At 44.9% G+C, this 23,948-nt stretch overlaps 1 protein-coding gene across 1 annotated transcript; it reads right to left on the reverse strand.

Moving 5' to 3' along the window:
- Positions 1–5,922: 5,922 nt before the first annotated feature.
- ADSL (adenylosuccinate lyase) lies at positions 5,923–23,624 on the reverse strand. Its single transcript, XM_081248110.1, has 13 exons — positions 23,402–23,624; positions 19,716–19,919; positions 17,969–18,013; positions 17,359–17,438; positions 13,178–13,349; positions 12,917–12,963; positions 11,921–12,011; positions 11,435–11,504; positions 11,147–11,294; positions 8,689–8,779; positions 7,961–8,050; positions 7,382–7,558; positions 5,923–6,044 (listed from the first exon to the last, which is right to left on the reverse strand). The coding sequence occupies exons 1-13, from the start codon at positions 23,570–23,572 to the stop codon at positions 5,958–5,960; spliced, it is 1,473 nt and encodes a 490-aa protein (XP_081104236.1). The 5' UTR covers positions 23,573–23,624; the 3' UTR covers positions 5,923–5,957.
- Positions 23,625–23,948: the final 324 nt, after the last annotated feature.

Raw genomic sequence — 23,948 nt, forward strand, 5'->3', positions numbered from 1 at the left:
TACGTTCAGAATTAGCTAAATTCATGAGCTAACGTTTGTGTCCATCAGACCACACCTCTAATAAAGAACATACCTTATAAGTAATATATGTGAATTCCAGTATTTTTCTTTTGTGTGTGTGTGTGTGTGTGTGTCCGCGTTGCATGGCTTGTGGGATTTTAGTTCCCCAACCAGGGATTGAACCTGGACCCTTGGCAGTGAAAGCACGAAGTCCTAACCACTGGACCGCCAGGGAATTATGAATTCCAGTATTTTAAGAATGTTATCATGACTAAATATAACGTCTGGGCTTCCCTGATGGCACAGTGGTTAAGAACCTGCCTGCCAACGCAGGGGACACATGTTCGAGCCCTGGTCTGGGAAGATCCCACATGCCGCGGAGCAACTAAGCCCGTGCACCACAACTACTGAGCCTGCGCTCTAGAGCTCGTGAGCCACAACTACTGAGCCCACGTGCCATAACTACTGAAGCCCACACGCCTAGAGCCCATGCTCTGCGACAAGAGAAGCCACAACAAGAAGCCCACACACTGCCACCAAGAGTACCCCTGCTCGCCACAACTAGGGAAAGCCCGTGCACAGCAACGAAGACCCAATGCAGCCAAAAATAAATAAATAAAATAAATAAATTTATTAATACATAAATAAAACGTCTGTTCCAGGTGGAATCCTGGAACAGAAAAAGGTCATTAGCTAAAAACTAAGGACTCAATTTAATAATGTATCAAATTGGTTCATTAACTGTGAAGTGGTACATCAGATATTAATAATAAGGGAAACCAAGTATGGTGTATATGGAAACTCTCTGTACTATATATGCAATTTTCCTATAAATCTATAACTTTTCTAAAATTTAAATTAAAATTGCATTCAAAACTTTAAAAAATGCCCAGAAGCAAAAAGAAAATATAAAACACATAGGAATAAATCTAATTAAGGAGGTAAAAGACCTGTACTCACAAAACTATGACTCTGATGAAAGAAACTGAAGACGACACAAACAGATGGAACAATAAACTGTGTTCATGGATTAGAAAAATTAATATTGTTAAAATGACCAAACTACCCAAGGGAATTAACACATTCAATGCAATCCCTATCAAAATATCAATGACATTTTTCACAGAACTAGAACAAATAATTCTAAAATTTGTATGGAAACACAAAAGGTCCCAAATAACCAAAACAATCTTGAGAAAGAACTAAGCTGGAGGTGTACTCCCTGATTTCAAACTATACTACAAAGCTACAGTCATCAAAACAGTATAGTACTGACACAAAAACAGAACCATAGGTCAATGGAACAGAACAGAGAGCCCAGAAATGAACCCACACTTATATGGACAATTAATCTATGACAAAGGAGGCAAGAATATACAATGGGGAAAAGACAGCCTCTTCAATAAATGGTTTCGGGAAAACTGGATAGCTACATGCAAAAGAATTAATAATGAGCATTGGCAAGGATATGGCGAAAAGGGAACTCTTTTGCACTGTTAGTGGGAATATTAATTGGTGCAGCCATTATAGAAAACAGTATGGAGTTTCCTCAAAAATTAAAAATAGAACTACCATATGATCCAGCAATTCCACTCCTAATTAGAAAAGATAGATGCACCCCTATGTTCATTGCAGCATTGTTTACAATAGCCAAGATATGGAAGCAATATCTTGTCCCATCAATAGATCAATGGATAAAGATGATGTGGTAAACAAGGGGGGAAAGGAGGGGGTGGGATGAATTGGGAGACTGGGATTGACATATATACACTAATATGTATAAAACAGATAACTAATGAGAACCTGCTGTATAGTACAGGGATCTCCACTTTGCTGTATAGTAGAAACTAACACAACATTGTAAAACAATTATACCCCTATTAAAAAAAAAAAAAGATGATGTGGTGTATAAATGACGGAATATTACTCAGAATGAAATCTTGCCATTTCCAACAACATGGATGGACCTAGAGGACATTATGCTAAGTTAAATAAGTCAACAGACAAATACTGTATAGTTTCACTTATATTTGGAATCTGAAAACAAAAGAACAAAACATAACAATAGAAACAGAATCACAGAGAACAAACAGGTGCTTGCCAGAGGGGAGAGGGTGGGGAGAGGGAAGAAATAAGTGAGGAAAGTTACGTGATACACAGTTGCAAAATAAGTAAGTCACAGGTATGAAGTGTACAGTGTGGCGAATATAGTTAATAAATATGTAATATCTTTTTATGGTGATATATCATAACTAGATTTATGGTGATCACTTTGAAATGCATAAAAATAACAAATCACTATGTTGTATAACAGGAACTAACATAGTGTTGCAGGTCAATCATACTTCAAAAACAAACAAACTCATAGAAAAAGAGATCAGATTTGTGGTTACCAGAAGTGGGGAGTAGGGGCAAGGGGAACTGGATGAAGGCAGTCAAAATGTACAAATTTCCACTTACAGAATAAAGAAGTACTAGGGATGGAATGTACAACATGATAAACATAATGAATGCTGCTGTATGTTATATATGAAAATTGTTAGGAGAGTAAATCCTAAGCGTTCTCATCACAAGGAAAAAATTTTTAATTAAAAAATTAAACTTTAATTTTGTATACCTTTACTAAGCTTACTGTGATAATCATTTCATGATATATGTAAGTCAAATCATTATGCTGTACACCTTAAATTTACACAGTGCTGTATGTCAATTATACCTCAATAAAACTAGAAGAAAGGCTTCCCTGGTGGCGCAGTGGTTGAGAGTCCGCCTGCCGATGCAGGGGACACGGGTTCGTGCCCCGGTCTGGGAAGATCCCACATGCCGCGGAGTGGCTGGGCCCGTGAGCCATGGCCGCTGAGCCTGCGCGTCTGGAGCCTGCGCTCCGCAACGGGAGAGGCCACAACAGAGGGAGGCCCGCGTACCACAAAAAAAAAAAAAAAAAAAAAAAAAAACTAGAAGAAAAAAATCACCTTAAACTCATTATCCAAGAAACCACACTATTTCACTATTTCACTATATAGCTTTCCAGCCTTTTTTTTTTTTTTTTAAACTTTTTACTATTCATTTTTTATGTTGACTCATTCCCAATTCCCTGGTTGGTTCAAGTTCAGGATGCACTCACCCATGGTAGGCAGACCAAACCAACAGCAGTGTCCTGAAGTCTCAGCCTGCTCCCCAACTAACCAGCAAGGAGAGAGGAAGGTTGGTGAACACTCCTGAGCTCGGAAAGGAAAATGACATTTTCTGAATACTTTCTTCATGTCAGACCCTGGATTTACATACTGTTCTGGAGACACCTATCCTCTGTGCTTCCACTGAAGGATATCTGGCTCTCCTGGTTACTGTAACGAAATCTACCATCAGCCAGGGAAAGAGGGCAGTAAGTGCCCAGGTGTCTGACTGCAGCTGAACAGAAGACAGTGGTCCCACAGTCCGCCAAGACCCTGATTTCTGGATGGTTCAGATCCTGGGGCTTGCATCATTGGTTAACTGAATTCAGTCTAATCTTTGAGATGCCATGAGTGTTCTCTCTTCTCAGGAACCTGAAGCCCACCCAAATGCCTTTAATTAAAATGTTAAAATAACAAAATTGCACTTAAGAGTATATCACAACACAACCACTATGGAGAACAGTATGGAGGTTCCTTAAAAAACTAAAAATGGAACTACCATATGACCCAGCAATCCCACTACTGGGTATATTCCCTGAGAAAACCATAATTCAAAAAGAGACATGTACCACAATGTTCATTGCAGCACTATTTACAATAGCCAGGATATGAAAGCAACCTAAGTGTCCATAGACAGATGAATGGATAAAGAAGATGCGGCACATATATACCATGGAATACTACTCAGCCATAAAAAGAAACGAAATTGAGTTATCTGTAGTGAGGTGGATGGACCTAGAGTCTGTCCTACAGAATGAAGTGAGTCAGAAAGAGAAAAACAAATACCATATGCTAACCCATATGTATGAGATCTTAACAAAAAAATGGTTCTGGGCTTCCCTGGTGGTGCAGTGGTTGAGAGTCCGCCTGCCGATGCAGGGGACACAGGTTCGTGCCCCGGTCCGGGAAGTTCCCACATGCCGCGGAGCGGCTGGGCCCGTGAACCATGGCCGCTGAGCCTGCGCGTCCGGAACCTGTGCTCCGCAACGGGAGAGGCCACAACAGTGAGAGGCCCGCGTATGGGAAAAAAAAAAAAAAAAAAGGTTCTGATGAACCTAGGGGCAGGACAGGAATAAAGATGCAGACATAGAGAATGGACTTGAGGACACGGGGAGGGGGAAGGGTAAGCTGGGACGAAGTGAGAGAGTAACATTGACATATATACACTACCAAATGTAAAATACGTAGCTAGTGGGAAGCAGCTGCATGGCACAGGGAGATCAGCTTGGTGCTTTGTGACTACCTAGAGGGGTGAGAGACGCAAGAGGGAGGGGATATGGGGATATACGTATGCATATAGCTGATTCACTTTGTTATACAGCAGAAACTAACACAACACTGTAAAGCAATTATACTCCAATAAAGATGGTAAAAAAAAGAGAGTATATCACAAGTATATAATTATAAAACCAAGAGAATGGAAGAGCAAAGAAGACACACAAACCCACCAACTCAAAAAGGCTAGGAAGAAAAACCAGCCATACCACCAATCACTAGAGATCAGAATTGTCAGAACAATAATAGACTGTCATCTATTTATTTTCTATGAGGAAACTTATTAACTAAAATCCACGGTATCCGATATCCCCCGTGTGTCTGGTATGTTATAGAAGCTCTCAGATTACGATGCCCTGATAGTAGCTGCTTCCTCTCCAGAGGCCTGAACTAGAGAAGGAAGTAGACGGCGTGTCTGAACAGCGCCCAGTGATTAATTCCTCGTGCGAGACCTAGTAGTTTCAAACATCCCTTCCAGATGCTCACAAGAGAGGACTAACAGAGTAATCAAACTGTGCCTGGAAGAATATCACGTGGCTCCGGGCGGTCCACGCCTGCTTGCCACCCTGAACTGTACTTAGAATTTGGCTTTGGGGCTTCCCTGGTGGCGCAGTGGTTGAGGGTCCGCCTAGCAATGCGGGGGACGCAGGTTCGTGCCCCCGTCTGGGAGGGTCCCACATGCCGCGGAGCGGCTGGGCCCGTGAGCCGTGGCCGCTGGGCCTGTGCGTCTGGAGCCTGTGCTCCGCAGCAGGTGGGGCCGCAGCGGTGAGAGGTCCGCGTTCCGCAAAAAAAAAAGAAGAGAGGACCAGGAATTTGTTCACCATCTTGCAATTGCAATCAAGGGAACGTGTAAAAAGGACTAGACTAGCTGGAAAATATGCCTTGAAAGAGCAGAGTGCAAACTATAAGCTACATTTATTACGAAAATTTGTGTTGCCGTGAAAAAGAGAGTCCAACCACAGTGCAATTTATTTCTGCATTGCACACCTGAGAAATGTGAAAGCACCATGGAAAGAAAAGTGCTGTATTAATTTACAGTAACAACTCTTTTTTTTTTTTTTAAAGATTTATTTATTTCATTCATTTATTTTTGGCTGTGTCGGGTCTAAGTTGCGGCACACGGGATCCTCACTGAGGCATGTAGGATTTTTCATTGCGGCGCGTGGGCTTCCCTCTAGTTGTGGCGTGCAGGTTTTCCCTTCTCTAGTTGTGACGCACAGGCTCTAGGGCGCATGGGCTCTGTAGTTTGTGGCACCTGGGCTCTAGTTGAGGCATGTGAGCTCGAGGGCTTAGGTGCCCCCACAGCATGTGGGATCTTAGTTCCCTGACCAGGGATTGAACCCACGTCCCCTGCAGTGTAAGGCAGATTCTTTACCACTGGACCACCAGGGAAGTCCCTATGGTAACAATTCTTGAGATTAAATAAGGCACTAGAGTAACAGTTTTTATGACTCGGAAAAAAAAGTTAACAAAGTCAACAACAGTTTTTTGTTTAATTCTCTTCCAACTCTACAGACATAATTCTGCCTTCACCTTCATTACACTTTCATATGGCCTTAACAGGGGATGTACCTCCTCTTCTAAGAATCTCCGTACCTGCCAAAGAAGAAAGCAAATGCAAGACAAAAGAACACGTTAAGTTTTGAGAATCCTTTTTTCAACGTCAATTCATAACACTGAGACCTTATTTGATAAACTTTTATGCCACCACTGAGCTTCTATTTTTCTCAACTCCCTGTCAGAAATCTCTCCCTAGACACTGGCAGCTCACCCCATCGGGCCCACCAGGCTGCCCCTCCCCACAAACCAGCCTGGCTGTGCCCTTTCAGTTGGTCTCACCATTCTCCACCCGTTACCCAAGCTAAAATCATCACTGCTTCTTCCCTCCTCCCCATTCGACCAGCTTCCAAGTGACTAACATCTTAAACAGCCCTCGAATCTGTGCCCCGTGTGCACGTACCCTGGCCTTGGCTCAAAGCCCTCGTCACCGACTGCTTACCCACTGTAGCAGCCACCTTATTGGTCTCCCGACCTCCAGTTTAAGTCCTTCAAATCCAATACACCAGAGTGACTTGAATATAAATGATAAGCTCCCATCTGTCTTCTACTTTAAATCCTAACTGCCTCCAGGGCACCTGATAATCTGGCAACTCTCTTATGCTGGACATCCATGCATTTGCCATCTCCTCTCACCCTGGTGTTCCCTACAAGTAACTCCTACCTGTCCTTAAGATTCAGCTCAGATGTCATGTCTTCCAAGAAGTCTTTCCTAACTTCTTCTAATCTAGGGCTGTCTCCTTTGTGATCCCCAAAAAGATGTGCTTCCCTCAATTCTTGCATGTACAGTTTGGTATTCTAAGCCTTCACCATTAAGTTTTGAGCTCCCTGAAGATAAGGATTATCTATTCATCTTTAAAGCACCAGAATTAAACACAGCACCCAAACACAATCTGAGCACCTAGTCTGTACTCGATAAATGTTTTTGAATTAACCCGTAGTCTCCAAAAGGTCAAGAGGAAAAGTGACAAACATTTACTGAATACTTACTATGCACCAAGCTAGGCCTTTCAGTCCACACTCCGAGATATGTATCTCTGTCCTACCAGCCAGTAAAAGTAGGAAGTCAAGACTGAACCCAAATCTACCTGACAGTAAAACCCAATCTTTGTCCATTACACCACGGCTCCAGACCAAAAGAGAATTCAGAGAAATCCACTGGGAGAAACACTTAAGGCAGCTCAAAGCAACCAAATCTTTAAATTTTAGCCAGGAACCTACTCTGAATTCTTTCTAACTAGCCCCATTCTCAGCATACCTCCCATGAAGCAGAAACATTATATTAATAGATAATATTCCAGGCTCTGTAGCCCAGCAGTGTAAAAAGAGGGCATGTGGGGAAGACTGCAGCACCATAGAAGTGTTCTGAGGTTTACCTGCTGGGATGCACGGCCGGTGAAAGAAGAAGGATCCAGTAAACGGTCCAACTGGGAGTGAATGGGACTGAAGTAGGCATCAGCCTGGATACGCTCTATGAGGTCATTGTCACCCCCTTCCTGCTTGACCACAGCAGCTGCCTGATGGGAGAGCACCCTGATTTTCTCATGGCAATCCTGGGAGGACAAGGAGTATGGTTGACTTGCTAGTAACAGGCATGTGAGGGTCCATGATGTCTACGGCAGCTGCAGCAAAGGCCTCCTCCAAAGCTTCATGAACCATCTGCCCTTATATCCTGCCCACTTCCCAGCATTTCCTATGGAAATTCAGACCTAATTTCTTCACTGAAAGTGGACCTTTTCTACAAGTGATTAAGCAATTCACTTTTTTATAAACTGAGTTCACCACCATCACCCTCCAAAGATAAGCCTGTTCTACGGCAGCATATGGTCACTGGTCTGCACCAATACCATGACTGAAGGTAATAACAGAGACATCTTCATCCATCCTTCTTTGGGGAGGAGAAAGCAGGACTAAAGGTGTACTTTGTTTACCCAGGAGCATAAGGGGTTACAAACCTGGCGGTTACCTCCGGCTTTCACCATGGCCATGATGATGTTCTCTGTGGCCATGAAAGGCAGCTCTTGCCGAACGCGCCGTTCAATTACCTGTATGAGTGAAGCACCAAGAACGATGCCTCACGTTACAAAGTCATACGCACAGTAGGACATCAGTTATGACCAAGAAGATACACAGCAGGGACACGAACTACCATATCTATGAAGAGGGTAGAATGGACTGTCTTATGCTACACCGTATTTTTCAGTTTTCTCATAATCCAGAGTATTATTTTGATTTTAAAAAGGAATATTGACTTGAGTAAACTTTTAAAAGTTGCTTCATCAGAATGATTCCTAAAACCTCAAGTCTGCTCAATTTCAGTGCCTGACTTTGGGAGCCAAGTACAGCATGGAAACAAACCCACCTGCCTCAGGTACTCACAAACAGACCAATGGAGCAGTCTACTCTGCCAGTCACAGCAGAGCTGATGACTCAGGCTGGTGGACAATTTTAAGCCAAATTGCAGCACTTCTTTTTCCCTCTTCTATAAACATGTCTATGAATCCCACAGACCTGGTTCCCTAGAGCTTATGTCGCAACCTGAAGAGTGAGCTCTGCTTGGGAAGAGCTCCTACTGGACCAGCATCCAGCTCCTCCCACACGCTCACTCCAGAGCAGAAGGCCGCTCACTCCACCACATTCCAACGCCCCCCTCATACTGTGCTTTTTCACGGAGGCCTCTTACTCTGGGGTACACCACCAAGCCTTCAGAAATGTTCTGCAGCGTATTCAGTATCGTATCTGCAGTGAGAAATGCCTCGGCCAAACACATTCGTCTAGAAAATAAACAGTCAGTTCAGTTATCACTTCAAGCAAATAACGATTTCCATGAAATGGAAGGTGTGTCCTAAGAAGCTGCCCTACTGATTTCTCACGCCAGATGTGCTACTTGGACAATTTCCTTCAACTACCCCAATATCCTAATGACCCTCAAATGTACCACCTCTTGGGGTTTCCCTGGTGGCGCAGTGGTTGACAGTCCACCTGCTGATGCAGGGGACACAGGTTCGTGCCCAGTTCTGGGAAGATCCCACATGCCGCCGAGCGGCTGGGCCCGTGAGCCATGGCCGCTGAGCCTGCGTGTCTGGAGCCTGTGCTCCGCAACAGGAGAGGCCACAACAGTGAGAGGCCCACGTACCACAAAAAAAAAAAAAAAAAAAAAAAAAAATCTACCACCTCTTGACTAAGACCACTTGCCCAAGCGCCAGACCATATACCCATTTGGAGAGCTCCACCTGGCTGATCTGTAGGTTCCCCAGACCCAGAAGTACATTCAGCCACTTTTCCACTGCCTGCTGCTCACCACCTCACCCCGCGCCTCCTCTCCCTGTAGCTCCTGACTCAGGAAATGGCACCAGCACCCTGTCACCATCTTAACACTCACTCCAGTCAACCGCCAAGGCCAGCCCACCCGACATCGATTTCATATCCACATCCTCTCCAGTTACATGGCCACTGTGCCAGTGTGTACTGGGATTTTTTTTTTTTTAAGATTTTTATTTCATGTGGACCATTTTTAAAGTCTTTACTGAAGACTTTAGAGTCTTTGTTACAATACTGCTTCTGTTTTGTTTCAGTGTTTTGGCCGTGAGGCATGTGGGATCTTAGCTCCCAGACCAGTGATCAAACCCGCACACCCTGCATTGGAAGGTGAAGTTTTAACCACTGGACCACCAGGGAAGAACCTGGATTCGTTGTTTTTTTTTTTTTTAATAAATTCATTTATTTATTTTTGGCTGAGTTGGGTCTTTGTTGCTGTGCGCAGGCTTTCTCTAGTTGCAGTGAGCAGGGGCTACTCTTCGTTGCAGTGTGCGGGCTTCTCATTGCGTTGGTTTCTCTTGTTGTGAAGCACGGGCTCTAGTTGTGTTGGTTTCAGCAGTTGTGGCTCGCGGGCTCTAGAGCACAGCCTCTGTAGTTGCGGCTCACGGGCTTAGTTGCTCCGCGGCATGTGGAATTTTCCCAGACCAGGGCTCAGACCCGTGTCCCCTGCATTGGCAGGCGGATTCTTAACCACTGCGCCACCAGGGAAGCCCCTGGACTTGGATTTTTAAAGTAGCCTCCTAACTTGTTCTGATCAGCTCCCTGTCCCCTTACAACTGATTCTCCAAATTGGTGCAGGGTATTTTAGTGTGCACATCTGATTAGGTCACAGCCTACTGAAAAACAGTCAATGGCTGACTTCCGAATGAGTTCACATGTTTTATTCCCATAAACCCTGGATTATGCACACACCCCAGAGACCTAGCTTTAACTCTGATCAGTTCCTCTCAAGAAATTCCAGCAGAATACAAGCAAACTAGAGTAATGAATCTGCTTTTGAATATTAACAAGTATATACACAAAGCAGAAAATCACGAGCATGCTGGTACCTTATTAGTAACTACAAATTACTCCTGACCCATCTCATAACTGATTAAGATGTTGCTGTGTCAAGACACCACACCTGACATCCCCCTGCCTTCAGAACAGTATCTTTGGGACTCCCCTAGAGGTCCAGCGGTTAGGACTTCGCCTTCAATGCGGGGGGTGCGGGTTCCATCCCCGGTCGCGGTGTGGGGGGCGGGTGCTGGGATCCCACAACCCTACCGGCCAAAAATAAACCCACAAAAAACATAAAAGAAAACCAGAGCAATATTGTAACAAGTTCAATAAACACTTAAAAAAAAAAGAAAGAGCAACATCTAAACCCCTTTTCAGGGCCTAGAAGGCCCTTCATGAACTGGCTACTACCCAAGATCATGTCCGACCTCATCTCTTGCTACAGACTTCATTCTCCAGGGCTACCCGACTATTAGTAACTCCCCCAACTGTTCTTTCTCCTGCTCTGTGCCTTTATATGTGCTCCCAATCTTGTCTCAAATGTTAAAAAATGCCTAGATTTCTTACATCTAAAGCGTCACCTCTGTGAAGCTTCCCTCAAGTCCTCCACCACCCCTCCCTCCGCTTTGCCCCCACAAGGATTACTCTGTATATATTTTGATTCTAACACGTATCACACTGTTCCTTCTATGTTCTTGGCTCCCTATTAGACTCCAGGCTCCTCAGGGACAAGGAAGGAATACAGAGGTGCTCATAAAGTCCTGCTGCTTCCAGGCCCCTCTTGGTCCTCCCACAACTTGCTGTGACACCCCCATTCCACTGACCGGTTGGCACTATCATCCAGTGTGCGTTCAAACCACTGCACAGATGCTGTCTGCAGCGGGTCCATGACAAGGGTCATTAGGTGACGGGCCAGGCTGCAGCACCGCTCTGAGCGCATAGGGTTCCGCTTGTACGGCATTGCACTTGAGCCTGTCCGTGTAAAGGAGAAGAAGGCAGGAAGACCTCAGGGGACAGTGGACGGCCGAGCATGCTCCTGGCGGAACTGCTTACACGCGCCCACGGCCCTCCTGGCATCTCGCGGTGTTCCCAGGTCTCCACACGACACTCACCAATCTGCTGTTTTTCAAAGGGTTCCTCCAGCTCCTTGAGGCTCGCCAGGAGTCGTATGTCAGTACAAATCTGGGGAAAAGCAGGGGCACAGGCATCACCCACACTCTCAGTATGTGGGGTCTGGGGCAAGGACTAGACTGACAGAGGAGGTGAGCTCTTTGGGAGGCCACCGAACTGAAGCCCAGCATGTCCTCCCCGAGGGGGACTCCTCTCAGCTCCTGAAGAGCTGGCATTCGGGGAGCATGGGAATGTTCTGGCGAAACACTGTGTAGGATTATCACGGACAGACAAGGGCGAGATGAACTTAATGAGAACGTGGAAACTCGTCCTTCCTTCTAACACACCTTAACTTAAGAGGCTTCACTGACAGGCCCCAAATTGCTATGAGTGATGTCTGACATCTCTCAAAAGCCACAGTGAAGTCGCAGTGAGGCTGGGCGGGTCTGTCTGGGGCGTCCAACACTCCCATTGCTACCACCACTCACCTTGTGCACCGATGCCCCCAAGCCGGCCAGCACGGACAGCACCTCAATATCTATTTTTCGTGTATAGGTCTGCCCTGTGATGATGAAAGCCCTAGTAATGAATTGAAAAGAGCCTCACGTGAAAATATTCCAAAATGTGACTGTGTCAAACAAATGAGCAAAAACAGACTGAGCAAAAGCTTGGCGCCACTGGAGCACTAAGTCACACTGAGCCCAGGACCTCGCTGACATGTGGCTCCAGGAACAAACTGCTCTTCCACCCTTTTTACTGATACCCAGACAGCCGCCCAGACCCGAGGAAGAAACACGGTCCAGCGAGCCTCTGTCCTGCTGCAGTCCAATGAAGTGCCTGAAACAAGGAGCCATGGGGGAGCCTGTAGCCCTCGATGCAAATAGCCAGACCGAGACCAACCCATCGGAGGTCCTCAGTAAAACGCAAAACAGCAACAACATGGGTAAGGCTATTCTACTGAACTCAGAACTAAATAGCTTCCTTTTTTTTTTTTTTTTAAAGAAATTTATGTATTTATTTATTTATTTATGGCTGTGTTGGGTCTTGGTTGCTGTGCACGGGCTTTCCCTAGTTGAGGCGAGCGGGGGCTCTAGGTGCGCAGGCTTCAGTAGTTGTGGCATGTGGGCTCAGTAGTTGTGGCTCGTGAGCTCTAGAGCGCAGGCTCAGTAGTTGTGGTGCACGGGCTTAGTTGCTCCGTGGCATGTGGGATCTTCCCGGACCAGGGCTCGAACCTGTGGCCCCTGCATTCGCAGGCAGATTCTTAACCACTGTGCCACCAGGGAAGTCCCCTTTTTTCTTATAAATTATAAGAAATACAATAGAATCCAGACTATAAGAATAAAACCCAGGCTAGAGATGGAAGGAAATGGGTGGAAGGACAGAGAAAGAAAAAACAAAAACAAAAAAAAATTTAAGGTCAAATCTAGAGGGATACTATCTTTCATTACTTAACAAGGAGGCCAACACTTTTCCCACTTACCTACCTCTTAAATCCTGCCTTTTCTGTCACCATCTTGTCAAGCTGCTCTACCTTGGAAAGAAAAGACATCCCTATAGAAATTCAGGTGTGTCTAGTATGCGAATATCTTGACAAGTCATCCTGCCCAGGTTTTGGCCTTCACTACCCGCTTCCAGTCCAGACTCCACCCATTCCAGGTTCAATCGCTCCTACCATCCTGGAGGTCAGCTTTGTCTCTGGTGCTCCTACAGTTGAGTTTGTATCACCCAGGTCACTTTCAGAATACCTTCTGGTCATCTCCCTCGAAGAGCTGCAGGAAGCTGGCCTGGGTGCCAGTGGTGCCCTTCACTCCTCGGAAGCGCAGGTCATCTCGGACACGCTTCAAGTTCTGGAGATCCATGCAAAGATCTTGAATCCAAAGACAGCAACGTTTCCCAACTGTGGTCAGCTGAGCAGGCCTGAAAAAAACCCAAAGAGAACACAGAGAGGTCTCAAACCAGTGACTTATTTAATAAAACCTTCACTGCTTCTTCTAATAATCACTGCTACCTCTGGGAAGGGCAAGAATTAAAGTAAGAGACAGAGAAACCAGTGAAGACAAAACAAGAGCTAAAAAGTTTAAGCAAATAAGTTAAGCGGGGCTTCCCTGGTGGCGCAGTGGTTGAGAGTCCGCCTGCCGATGCAGGGGACACGGGTTCTTGCCCCGGTCCGGGAAGATCCCACATGCCGCGGAGCGGCTGGGCCCGTGAGCCATGGCTGCTGAGCCTGCGTGTCCGGAGCCTGTGCTCTGCAACGGGAGAGGCTACAACAGTGAGAGGCCCGCGTACCGCAAAATAAATAAATAAATAAATAAAAATAAGTTAAGCAAATTCAATGTCATTTATAAATATTCAAAGGTTAGAAAACTAAAGGGCTACTAGCATAGTTCTTTCTTCACCATCAAGAGGCACTATAAGGGCAGAGACAATGTCTGTTTTGTTTGTCCCCAGGCCTTGGCAAGAAATATACACATAACAAACATTTGCCAAGCATCTAATGTGTTCTTGGTATTGGAAATACAACAAAGAACAAAACAGACAAGTGGAGCTCATATTGTCATGTAAACAAGTAAACAAGATAATTGTTCATTTTTAAAATGCTATCAAAAAATAAAACAAGGGGCTTCCCTGGTGGCGCAGTGGCTGAGAGTCCGCCTGCTGATGCGGGGACACGGGTTCGTGCCCCGGCCCGGGAAGATCCTACATGCTGCGGAGTGGCTGGGCCCGTGAGCCATGGCCGCTGAGCCTGCGTGTCCGGAGCCTATGCTCCACAGCAGGAGAGGCCACAACAGTGAGAGGCCTGGGTACCGCAAAAAAAAAAAAAAAAAAAAAAACAAGGATGACGATACTGGAGACTGTAACTCTAGACTGACAGTAAAGAAAGGGCTCTGTAAAGAGTCCAGATCCAACGAACAGGGACTTCCCTGGTGGCGCAGTGGTTAAGACTCCGCCTGCCAATGTAGGGGACATGGGTTCGAGCCCTGGTCCGGGAGGATCCCACACGCCACGGAGCAACTAAGCCTGTGTGTCACAACTACTGAGCCTGGGCTCTAGAGCTCACAAGCCACAACTACTGAGCCCATGCACCGCAACTACTGAAGCCCGCAGGCCTACAGCCCATGCTCCACAGAGAGAGAAGCCACCGCAATGAGAAGCCCGTGCATCGCAACGAAGAGTAGCCCCTGCTTGCTGCAACTAGAGAAAGCCCACATGCAGCAACGAAGACCCAACACAGCCAAAAAAAAAAAAAAAAAAGATCCAATGAAGAGCCAGCCAAACTGTGGCGAATAACCCCAAAACACACACAACCAGAGGACTCTAACATAATAGCTAATGGCTTTGTCTTCAGTCTGAGGTCTAAATCAATCTATTGCAGGTCTGTTTACAACATAAAACATAATTATGAGTAAACTGCAATAAAGTCAGAGTTCTACTAGATGACCTAGCCTACTCCATATGGAATTTCTCTTCTATTAGGCTAATGATACTGACAGCTGGTGACATCAAGGCACCCTGCTAGGAATGTCTACAGCATACACATCAAAGGTTAGAACACATATTCCCAAACCAATCTTATGGTAGTTTTCCTTGTTAACTTCTGCTACTGGATTATTGGTACAAGCAAAGAAAAAAATACATTTGCACGGACCTATTCATAGGAGCATTATACATAATAGCAACAGAGTGGAAACAAGCCAAATGTCCAGCAACTGGTGAGTAGATAATGTAAAAATAAATTAAGTACTGACACATGCTACATGGATGAACACTGAAAACACTATGGTAAGTGAAAAGAAGCCAGTCACAAGAAGATGAGTATTATATGATTCGACTTAAACGAAGTGTCTAAAAGAGGCAAATCCATAGACAGAAAACAGATTTGTGGTTGCCAGGAGCTAGGGAATGGGGGAATGGAAGGGAATGCTAATGGGTACAGGTCTTCTGGGGGGGGTTGATGGAAATATTCTGAAATTATATACCAGTAAGGACTGCATGAGCTCTGTAAATATACAAAAAACCACTGAACTGTATACTTCAAATGGGTGAATTTTATGGTATGTCAGTTATATCTCAATAAAGCTGTTTCTTTTCAATTGCAGGGACTCACCCATTCTGAGGTCATATCTACACATCAATACCATTTTCTGAGTTTCTAACGGCTGATAACTGTGGCAGCAGGTACCTCTCATTAAACCATCCCCAGAGGAATACTGGAATGCCTGCATTCCCTGAGCACTCTCCAACAGATGCAGGAGAAGAGAAGCTGCAGCACAGGTGACGCTAGGTGTGTATGGAGCCAGCACAGAACGCAACATTTGTCATGGCCCAGCCATACACACTGAGCACTGACTCCTTCACAGAAACAAATCCTTCTGGTTTCTGCTACTAATAAAGAAGGCTCTAATTTTAAGGAAGATTAAACTCAGTAGGCTTTCCTAAGTTACAGGGGATGATACCCTTGTTGCCATAGCAACACCCCATTAAAACATAAGGCAGGGCTTCCCTGGTGGCACAGTGGTTAAGAATCCGCCTGCCAACGCAGGGGGCGCAGGTGTGAGCCCTGGTCCGGGCAGATCCCACATGCTGCAGAGCAACTAAGCCCGTGCGCCACAACTACTGAGCCTGCGCTCTAGAGCCCCCGCAAGCCACAACTACTGAAGCCTGCGCGCCTAGAGCCCGTGCTCCGCAACAAGAGAAGCCACCGCAATGAGAAGCCTGGGCACCACAATGAAGAGTAGCCTCCGCTCGCCGCAACTAGAAAGCCTGCACGCAGCAACGAAGACCCCACGCAGCCAAAAATAAAATAAAGAAATAAATTAAACAAAAGGCAGATGCTAATACACCACTACTCAAATATCATCACTTGAAACCTGCTACCAGCATTTCAAAAATGACATCATTCGCTTTAAAACAGGGTTCTATTCAGTAATCATAAAAATACGTGCATATTCAAAAAATAAAGAATATAGTATGGAAAAAATTTTAGTTACCCTATTGTCTCATAAACCAGAGTAATCAGTATATACATCTTGGTGTACTTCCTTCTAATCTTCGTAAAATTTATATGCTGTCTTTTCCCCACAACATTAACCTAACTGCATTCCCATGTCTTATTAGTCTTACCAGCACCATTTTGCTGGCTGTGTATTATTCCAACCTGTGGATATACTACATTCTATACCTTATTTAATTATTCTCTTATTCTTGGACATTTAGATTGTTTCCAATGCTTACCATCATAAACAATATTTTAACAAAGATCTTTGTACATATAGCTTTTCCCATAATTTGGATGACTTGGGTTAAATTCTCAAGAATGGAATCACTGAATCAAGAATACCTTCTTGAGAGGCAGAGTGGAAACTGATCCAAGAAGGGAGCAATCAGAGGCTCCCCCTTCCTGGGGCCTAAACTGGGAGAGACCCTCCTTCCCTCCTGCTCACGCCGCAGGAAGGTACCCATCTAAAACTCTGGTCCTTCATAGTTACCCCAACTAGTTGTCTACTGTCCTGACCTGCAAAACCATCTGGGCTGACTCTACTAACCAGCATCGGATTCCTGGAGTGGGAAAGGAGGGATCAGGCCCTGTGACCTAAACAGGATCTGCTCTCCAACCTCCTCCTTGCCCCTAAAAGATCTCCCTGTAGGCAAAGGAGATACCAGAAGTGTCAGATTATTAAATTAAGGGAAAAAAAAAGAATACTTTTTGTATACATATTTTCCAGTGAAATGAACCACTAGATTTACTCTCTAAGCAGTATAGCTTTTAAGGTAGGTATAAGGTTCATTCCTCACAGGCACCCCAAGTGCTTATGTTTTGAGACTTCTCACCTCCAGGTTACCATGGAGAAGGGAGAACTGAAGGAGTAAATGGAAGCTGGATGCACATAAACAAGCCCAATTCCCAAGAGGTAACCCTCTCACTTACTGGAAATGTGTGAAACCTAAGGTGGGAAGATCAGCTCGTTCCTTGGCAAAGTCGGCAAGCCGAGATATCACCCTGGCAAGCTGCAAGGAAGACCATGTGTGAGAAAGAGTGAATTCAGGCTGAGCACTTGCATAAACAGGAACTAAACTTGGAGACAGTTTCATATACAATTACACCTCCAGCTCACGGAAGGCAGAGGCCATATTTTTTCATCTTTGTCTCTTAAAGTGCCTTGAAGAGTTCATACCAACCAACATTCAAAAACTGAGTTGACTACCTAAAATGTCACGAATTATTTCTGCACAGTTTTAACACCACTGGCACGTTCATGAAGAAAAACAGGACGAAATCATAAATCTGACCCACATATTCCAGCCACGTGCTGCTGGTTACACTTCCTTCACTTAAAAGGCTACGCTTTAAAAAGCATTAACTTATATAGTGATTTAACGCAAGAAGAGATAATTAGTTCTACAGATTAGATCTAGGATCATTCACCTGAGTAAACAGTAACTTATTTAGATTTACATTGTGCTGCTTTACACTGTGGTGCCCATCTCCTGTCACAGGGAATCTTAGGACTGGTGAGAAACTTCTGTCAACTTCTTACCTTTGGCAAAAGCAGGTCAAATGCATTTCTAAGAATAATCAAGTCCTGCAAGGGAAATGCAGTGATCTTACATTAATCAGCTTTGCCCAAACAACATTAAGACATAACACTTTTTGGCCATCACAACTGGGTTTCTAACCTAGCTGCCTATCTCACTTTCAGCAACACACTGTGCAAGCCAGAAGAGGCTAACAGAAATTCTCTTCTGATTACTGTTTTAAAAGCACACCAACTTAGAGAGCAGTACTACTGGAATCTATAAGCACAAAGGCTTTATACTTATAAACCTATTTATGTGGTATCTAATGTAACGGGAAAATGATAAGGGGTAAGCCCCATCGTGAATACAGCAAAGATGTCTGGGTCAACAGGGTTTATACCTTCCCGAAGATTAGTGTTTGAGTTTCTGAGAAGAATCCATAGGGGTTAAAAAAAAAAAAAAAAATCCATAAGGCACATCTCATTAGTTTCCGCTCCCTTTTTTCCATGTCAATCATTGCTAACAAAAAAAAGTCATGAACTACAAGATCTAGGTTTAGGAAATTTAAAGCTGTTCCTGGGGGGTTAGGAGATGTAAGTGTTGCAGGCAACTCCAACACATGTTTATGAGACAGTAATTGTTGAGCCCAACTACATGCTGGGTAATTTTAAAAGGATACTCCAAGTTAGAGGACTGTTGTTCTCCCACTATCTGATTCACCAATTACACATTGATGGCTTTAATTACGTACCACATTAGACAAAAAATGTTACTTGGGGCAACTTAGAAATTACGGCTTCTTTCTGAACTGCAAGTGTATCTGGATTCTAACTTCTAGTCCCACGGGTGCCCTGCAATAAGGGCAGAGCTTTGGAGCCACTCTACCCAGGCCTGAATCCTTTCCAGTTGCAAAACCTAGAGCAAGTTCTTCAACTTCTACACCTCCTCATCTGTGGCAATGGGGAAAATAAAGCCAAAGCCAAAGACTACATATGCTGAATCCATTTATATGAAATTTCGAGAAAAGGCACAACTATAGACACAGAAAGCAGGTCAGTGGTTGTTTGAAACTGGAAGCACGAGTGGAGACTGACTGTAAAACAAGCAAAAGAGAACTTCTTGGCGTGAGGGGTATGCTTGAAAACTGGAGTGTGGTGAGGCTGAATGATTGCATAAATTTACTAAAGCTCACTGAACTGTACCTTTAAAATGGGTAAACTTATGGTATTAAATTATACCTCAATAAAGCTATTTAAAAATGGAGATAACAGAATCTATCTCTTATGCCTTTTGTGAAGAAGAAATGAAGTAATACATAGAAAGTGCTCAGAATAGTGCTGGGCACCTAGTAAACTTAGGAAAATGCTTGCTGTTACTTTCTCATGTTTGACTATGAGACACTTTGGCTAATTAAAGGATTTAAGAATTATAATGTAATTATTTCTTTGTTTCAGAAGTCTTGGCAAAGAGTAAAAAAGGACTTTGGAAAGAAAATTCCTTTGGAAAACTACTTTGGCCACTAAAATGCTAAGATCTCAGCTTACGTCCAGCATACCAATGCGTAGGCAGTATCTATACGTCTCAGTTTATGGAGGTCATTAGGGGCTTACAGTTTAGATTGGAAGGATACCAAAAGCAGAAAATTCCTGAGCACTGAGGTCCTAAGATCTATGGAGTCGCTTCCTAAAATGGACAAAATCAAAGAAAATTTATAAATGCATTATAAACATTGAGTCTAAGTGGAAACAAAACATCATGGGCTCCTACTGTATTGTCTCCAACATAGCAGGAGGTGGCACCAAGATGAATAATGCCAGCAGCTTTGGGGCAGCAGCGGGCAAACGTGTGCACATGAGCCATCACATCATGTCGTAACTGCTTCTCTTCCTCAGCTGCCATCTTGAAGTCGACGTTGTCCAGGTTTGATTTCATCTCCTGGATTTGTTCATCTGTGATAGGTAAACCCAATGTCTGCAGAACAGGCAAAATAGAATAAAATAACTTCTTGTGGCACAATTATTTGAATTGAAGTGACACTGAAAAAAAATTGGTTCATGCTAGCATTTATGCCCTACCTTCCAATTCTTAAACTAAAATTGAGGCAACTAAACTAAAAGGACATGGGGAGGAGGAACAACTTTCTAAATGAATCATGGTAAATTATATTCTAAGGGAACTCCAATATATAAAACAATGCAATCCTGATTTTTGTTCCCTCTGCCCCTATGTCTCTGCTCACTCCCTCACAGGTCTGGTCTCTGGGCTCAAACGCCATCTCCTCAGAGGGGTCTTTCCCGACTTCCATGTGAAACACCCTTCTTCTGTGCACTCTCTATCTATCCCTTTAGCCTGTTTTTTTTTTTAAATTTATTTAATTAATTTATTTTTGGCTGCGTTGGGTCTTCGCTGCTGCACGTGGGCTTTCTCTAGTTGTGGCAAGTGGGGGCTACTCTTTGTTGTGGAGCACAGACTCTAGGCGCATGGGCTTCAGTAGTTGTGGCACATGGGATCAGTAGTTGTGGCTCGTGGGCTCTAGAGCGCAGGCTCAGTAGTTGTGGCGCATGGGCTTAGTTGCTCCACGGCATGTGGGATCTGCCCGGACCAGGGCTTGAACCCATGTCCCCTGCATTTGCAGGTGGATTCTTAACTACTGCACCACCAGGGAAGCCCTAGCCTGGTTTTACTTAGAGCACTTATCACCACATGACATTTTTACAAATCTATTAGCCTGTCTCTCCCCTCTAGAATGTATATACTCTCTGAGAGGAGAGCTTTCCGTGGTACTTATTGCTTACTCTTCAGTGCTTGGCACTTAAGTGCCCAAAGTGTAGGATCCAGGCCACAGCTTTACATTTGATCTAGATGGACTTAGCCAGAGAAACCAAAATTAGGAATGCTATTAGTATCTTTGCCAACAAATTATGTGCAGAAAATTCAGTGCCACTGAAAGCAATTCCAGGGCTTCCCTGGTGGCGCAGCAGTTAAGAATCAGCCTGCCAATGCAGGGAACACAGGTTTGAGCCCTAGTCCAGGAAGATCCCACATGCCGCGGAACAACTAAGCCCGTGCGCCACAACTACTGAGCCTGTGCTCTAGAGCCTGTGAGCCACAACTACTGAGCCTGAGTGCCACAACTACTGAAGCTCATGTGCCTAGAGCCCGTGCACAACAAAGAGTAGCCCTCGCTCGTCACAACTAGAGAAAGCCTGCGCGCAGCAACAAAGACCCAATGCAGCCAAAAATAAAAATAAATAAATTAAAAAAAAAAAAGAAGCAAGCAATTCCGGGAGATACAAATGAGAAAATAAACACATCAATATCTTATGTTCATCCATCACTGAAAAAATCAGGCCGACAAAAAAATAGCTGGCAACCCACAGGCAGCTCAGAACCGTGGAGCCAAGTACTGAATATGTACATTGGTGAAATTTATCCAAACCTCACTTGAAAGCCCCAAGGCCTGGCCCTGGGAAGGGGCTCACATCTTAAGACCTACCTTGTCCAAGATGGTAGCTACTAGTCAGATGTGGCTATTTACATTTAAACTAGTAAAAATTTAAAAGTAAAAACTCAGGACTTCCCTGGCAGTCCAGTGGTTGAGTCAGAGCTCCCACTGTAGGGGACACAGGTTCAATCCCTGGTCAGCCCAGCCAAAAAAAAAAAGAAAAGTAAAAATTCAATTCCTCAGTCACACTAGCCACATCTGGCCAAGCTGCCTTGGATTTTTAGTCATCAGACGTGACATCTCAGGGCTCCTCCCAAAGCAAAGCAGCAGGGGGCAGCGTGGTCAAAATGCTTCCTATCCCCAAGCAATGCGTCTTCTCAAAATTCACTCCCTACTCCTAATTTTCAGCACTTCTCCTAATCTCTCATCGCTCAAGTTTTTTTTTTTTTAACTACTGAATTATGATGTAATTTATGTTGTTAATTTTGACAACCTAGCTAATAGATAATCCAAACTCAGGAGGTATCAAAATTATATGCATTTCAGGCAATGTATATATAGACTGGGCAGAGGAAAGGACACATATTCAGACTCTACATTTCAATCCCAGCTTGAAGCTTTTACTAGCTATGCTGAGTGGCAAAATCTTAAGGGTGCCACCACCCTTATCTACATGGAGTACCAAGTAAAACAGAAAATAGAGTACATGCTAGTACATGACAAACCACAACACACTTCATGTTCTTGTCTACTATTATTGTTATCTGAGCCCACAGTTTATGAAATCTCTGTGCCTCCATTCTATCCTCTGTAAAACAGGAATAACTTATTTATTGTAAATAATTGCTTTGAGGATTAGTAAACTATTAATTTTTAATCTTCAAACTGCCGCGCACACACATAGCAGGCACTGTAGCAATGTCTGCTACTACTTTTTTTTAAAAATTGGAGTATAGTTGATTTACAATGTTGTGCTAGTTTCAGGTGTACACCAAAGTGAATCAGTTATACATATACATATATCTGCTCTTTTTTAGATTCTTTTCCGTATAGGCCATTACAGAGTATTCTGTCTGCTAGTGATATGTACTACTTTATTTTCTTGACCATAGTGATAGGAAGGGGGTAAAATCTAGGAAGAAAGTTTCCTGTTTGGGGACCGTGTACCTCGGACCTAGGCACGTACTCAAGATTGTTTCCAGGTTTACTAAATGTCATTTGGGTACTGCCATCTTGCTTGTTGTGGCATTTTCCTCTGAAACTTTACAGCTCTGTGGATCACCTTCAGTTTCCTTCAGCTCCTCTGCAAAGGCCCGTCTGTAGCTATTTCTGAAATCGTTGGGCTAAATAGGTCTACATGCAGGTCTTATAAGAGAACCCATACGTCTCATCTAATAACCCTGATTCTCCCTCCCCAGAGGCAGACGGCAGCAGAGTGAAGCGGAGACGGTGGCCCAGGAAACATGGATTTTGTAGTGACAGTCCGGTCTCAAGACAACACTGAGGCACTGTGGAGGGCGAGGTGGCTGAGCGCTCAGTCAGGCTCTGCACGGGACACGCGTACACACCCGGGTTCCGCTATCAATCAATGGTTAGGAGCAAATAACGCGCTGGGTATCATCGAGGCTTGATCTTCTTCCCTACCATGTGGGAAAACCACCACCTAGCTTGCAAAGTCTTTACGGGTTAACGGGGGAAAGACGTGTACAGAAACGAGCACAACGGCACGGAACGAGCGCTCGCCTATGTACTCTTGCAGGAACCGCCAAGACTTACTCCCTGAAACGGGTAACTGCACTTCTCGCCAACCCCTTGTGCGCCTCAAACCCTCAACGATTAAAACACGTGAGGCAACAGGTGGCGGCTGCCGGGTCTCCTGCCCTGGGCTTCCTGGGGCCTCAGCTCCTCTGGAATAGCGGGGAGGCTGCCCCCGGAGGCTCAGCCGGCGCTCGGCACCCAACCCGGCACTTGCGGGGCCGGGCCCGCCTCCAGGCCCGGAGCACTTTACCTGCTCGGCTTCCGCCAGCCACAGCCAGAGCTGCCGCCAGGTCCGGAATTTGTACCTGTCGCTAAACACGAAGCACATCTCCGGGCTGGCATAACGGGAGGCAAGCGGCGAGCGGTAGCTGTCGTGCTCGCAGGCCGCCTCCCGCCCGCCACCGTCGCCCCCCGCCGCCATCCCGAACACGCAACCCCGCTGAAGCCGGACCGGGACACCGAGGACGGAAGCGGAAGTCCGGGAGCGGAACATCCTCCGCTTGGTCCCGCCCCCGGGGTTCCGGGAGACCCGAGTCCTCAAGGTTGTTCGGTTTCGGCGGTTGGCTGCTGAGGGTTAAGGAGTTTCTCTTGGTTTACCAGAAACGTGATTTGCGCTTCATAAGTTACTCAGCAGCTGTGCGTCTCAGTCTCCCCATCTGAAAAAAGGTACATTAAGACCCGCCTTTAAGATTCCTGTGAGGATTCGGTATTATCAGATCGATGCCTGGTTCACTTAGAAAGCCCTCTGTGTTTACTATTATTATTGTTGCCTAATCCCTCCCACGCTTCTACCGCCT

Source organism: Mesoplodon bidens (genome assembly GCF_964165515.1).
Source record: "Mesoplodon bidens genome assembly, chromosome: 11".
In the NCBI taxonomy this organism is placed as follows: domain Eukaryota; kingdom Metazoa; phylum Chordata; class Mammalia; order Artiodactyla; family Ziphiidae; genus Mesoplodon; species Mesoplodon bidens.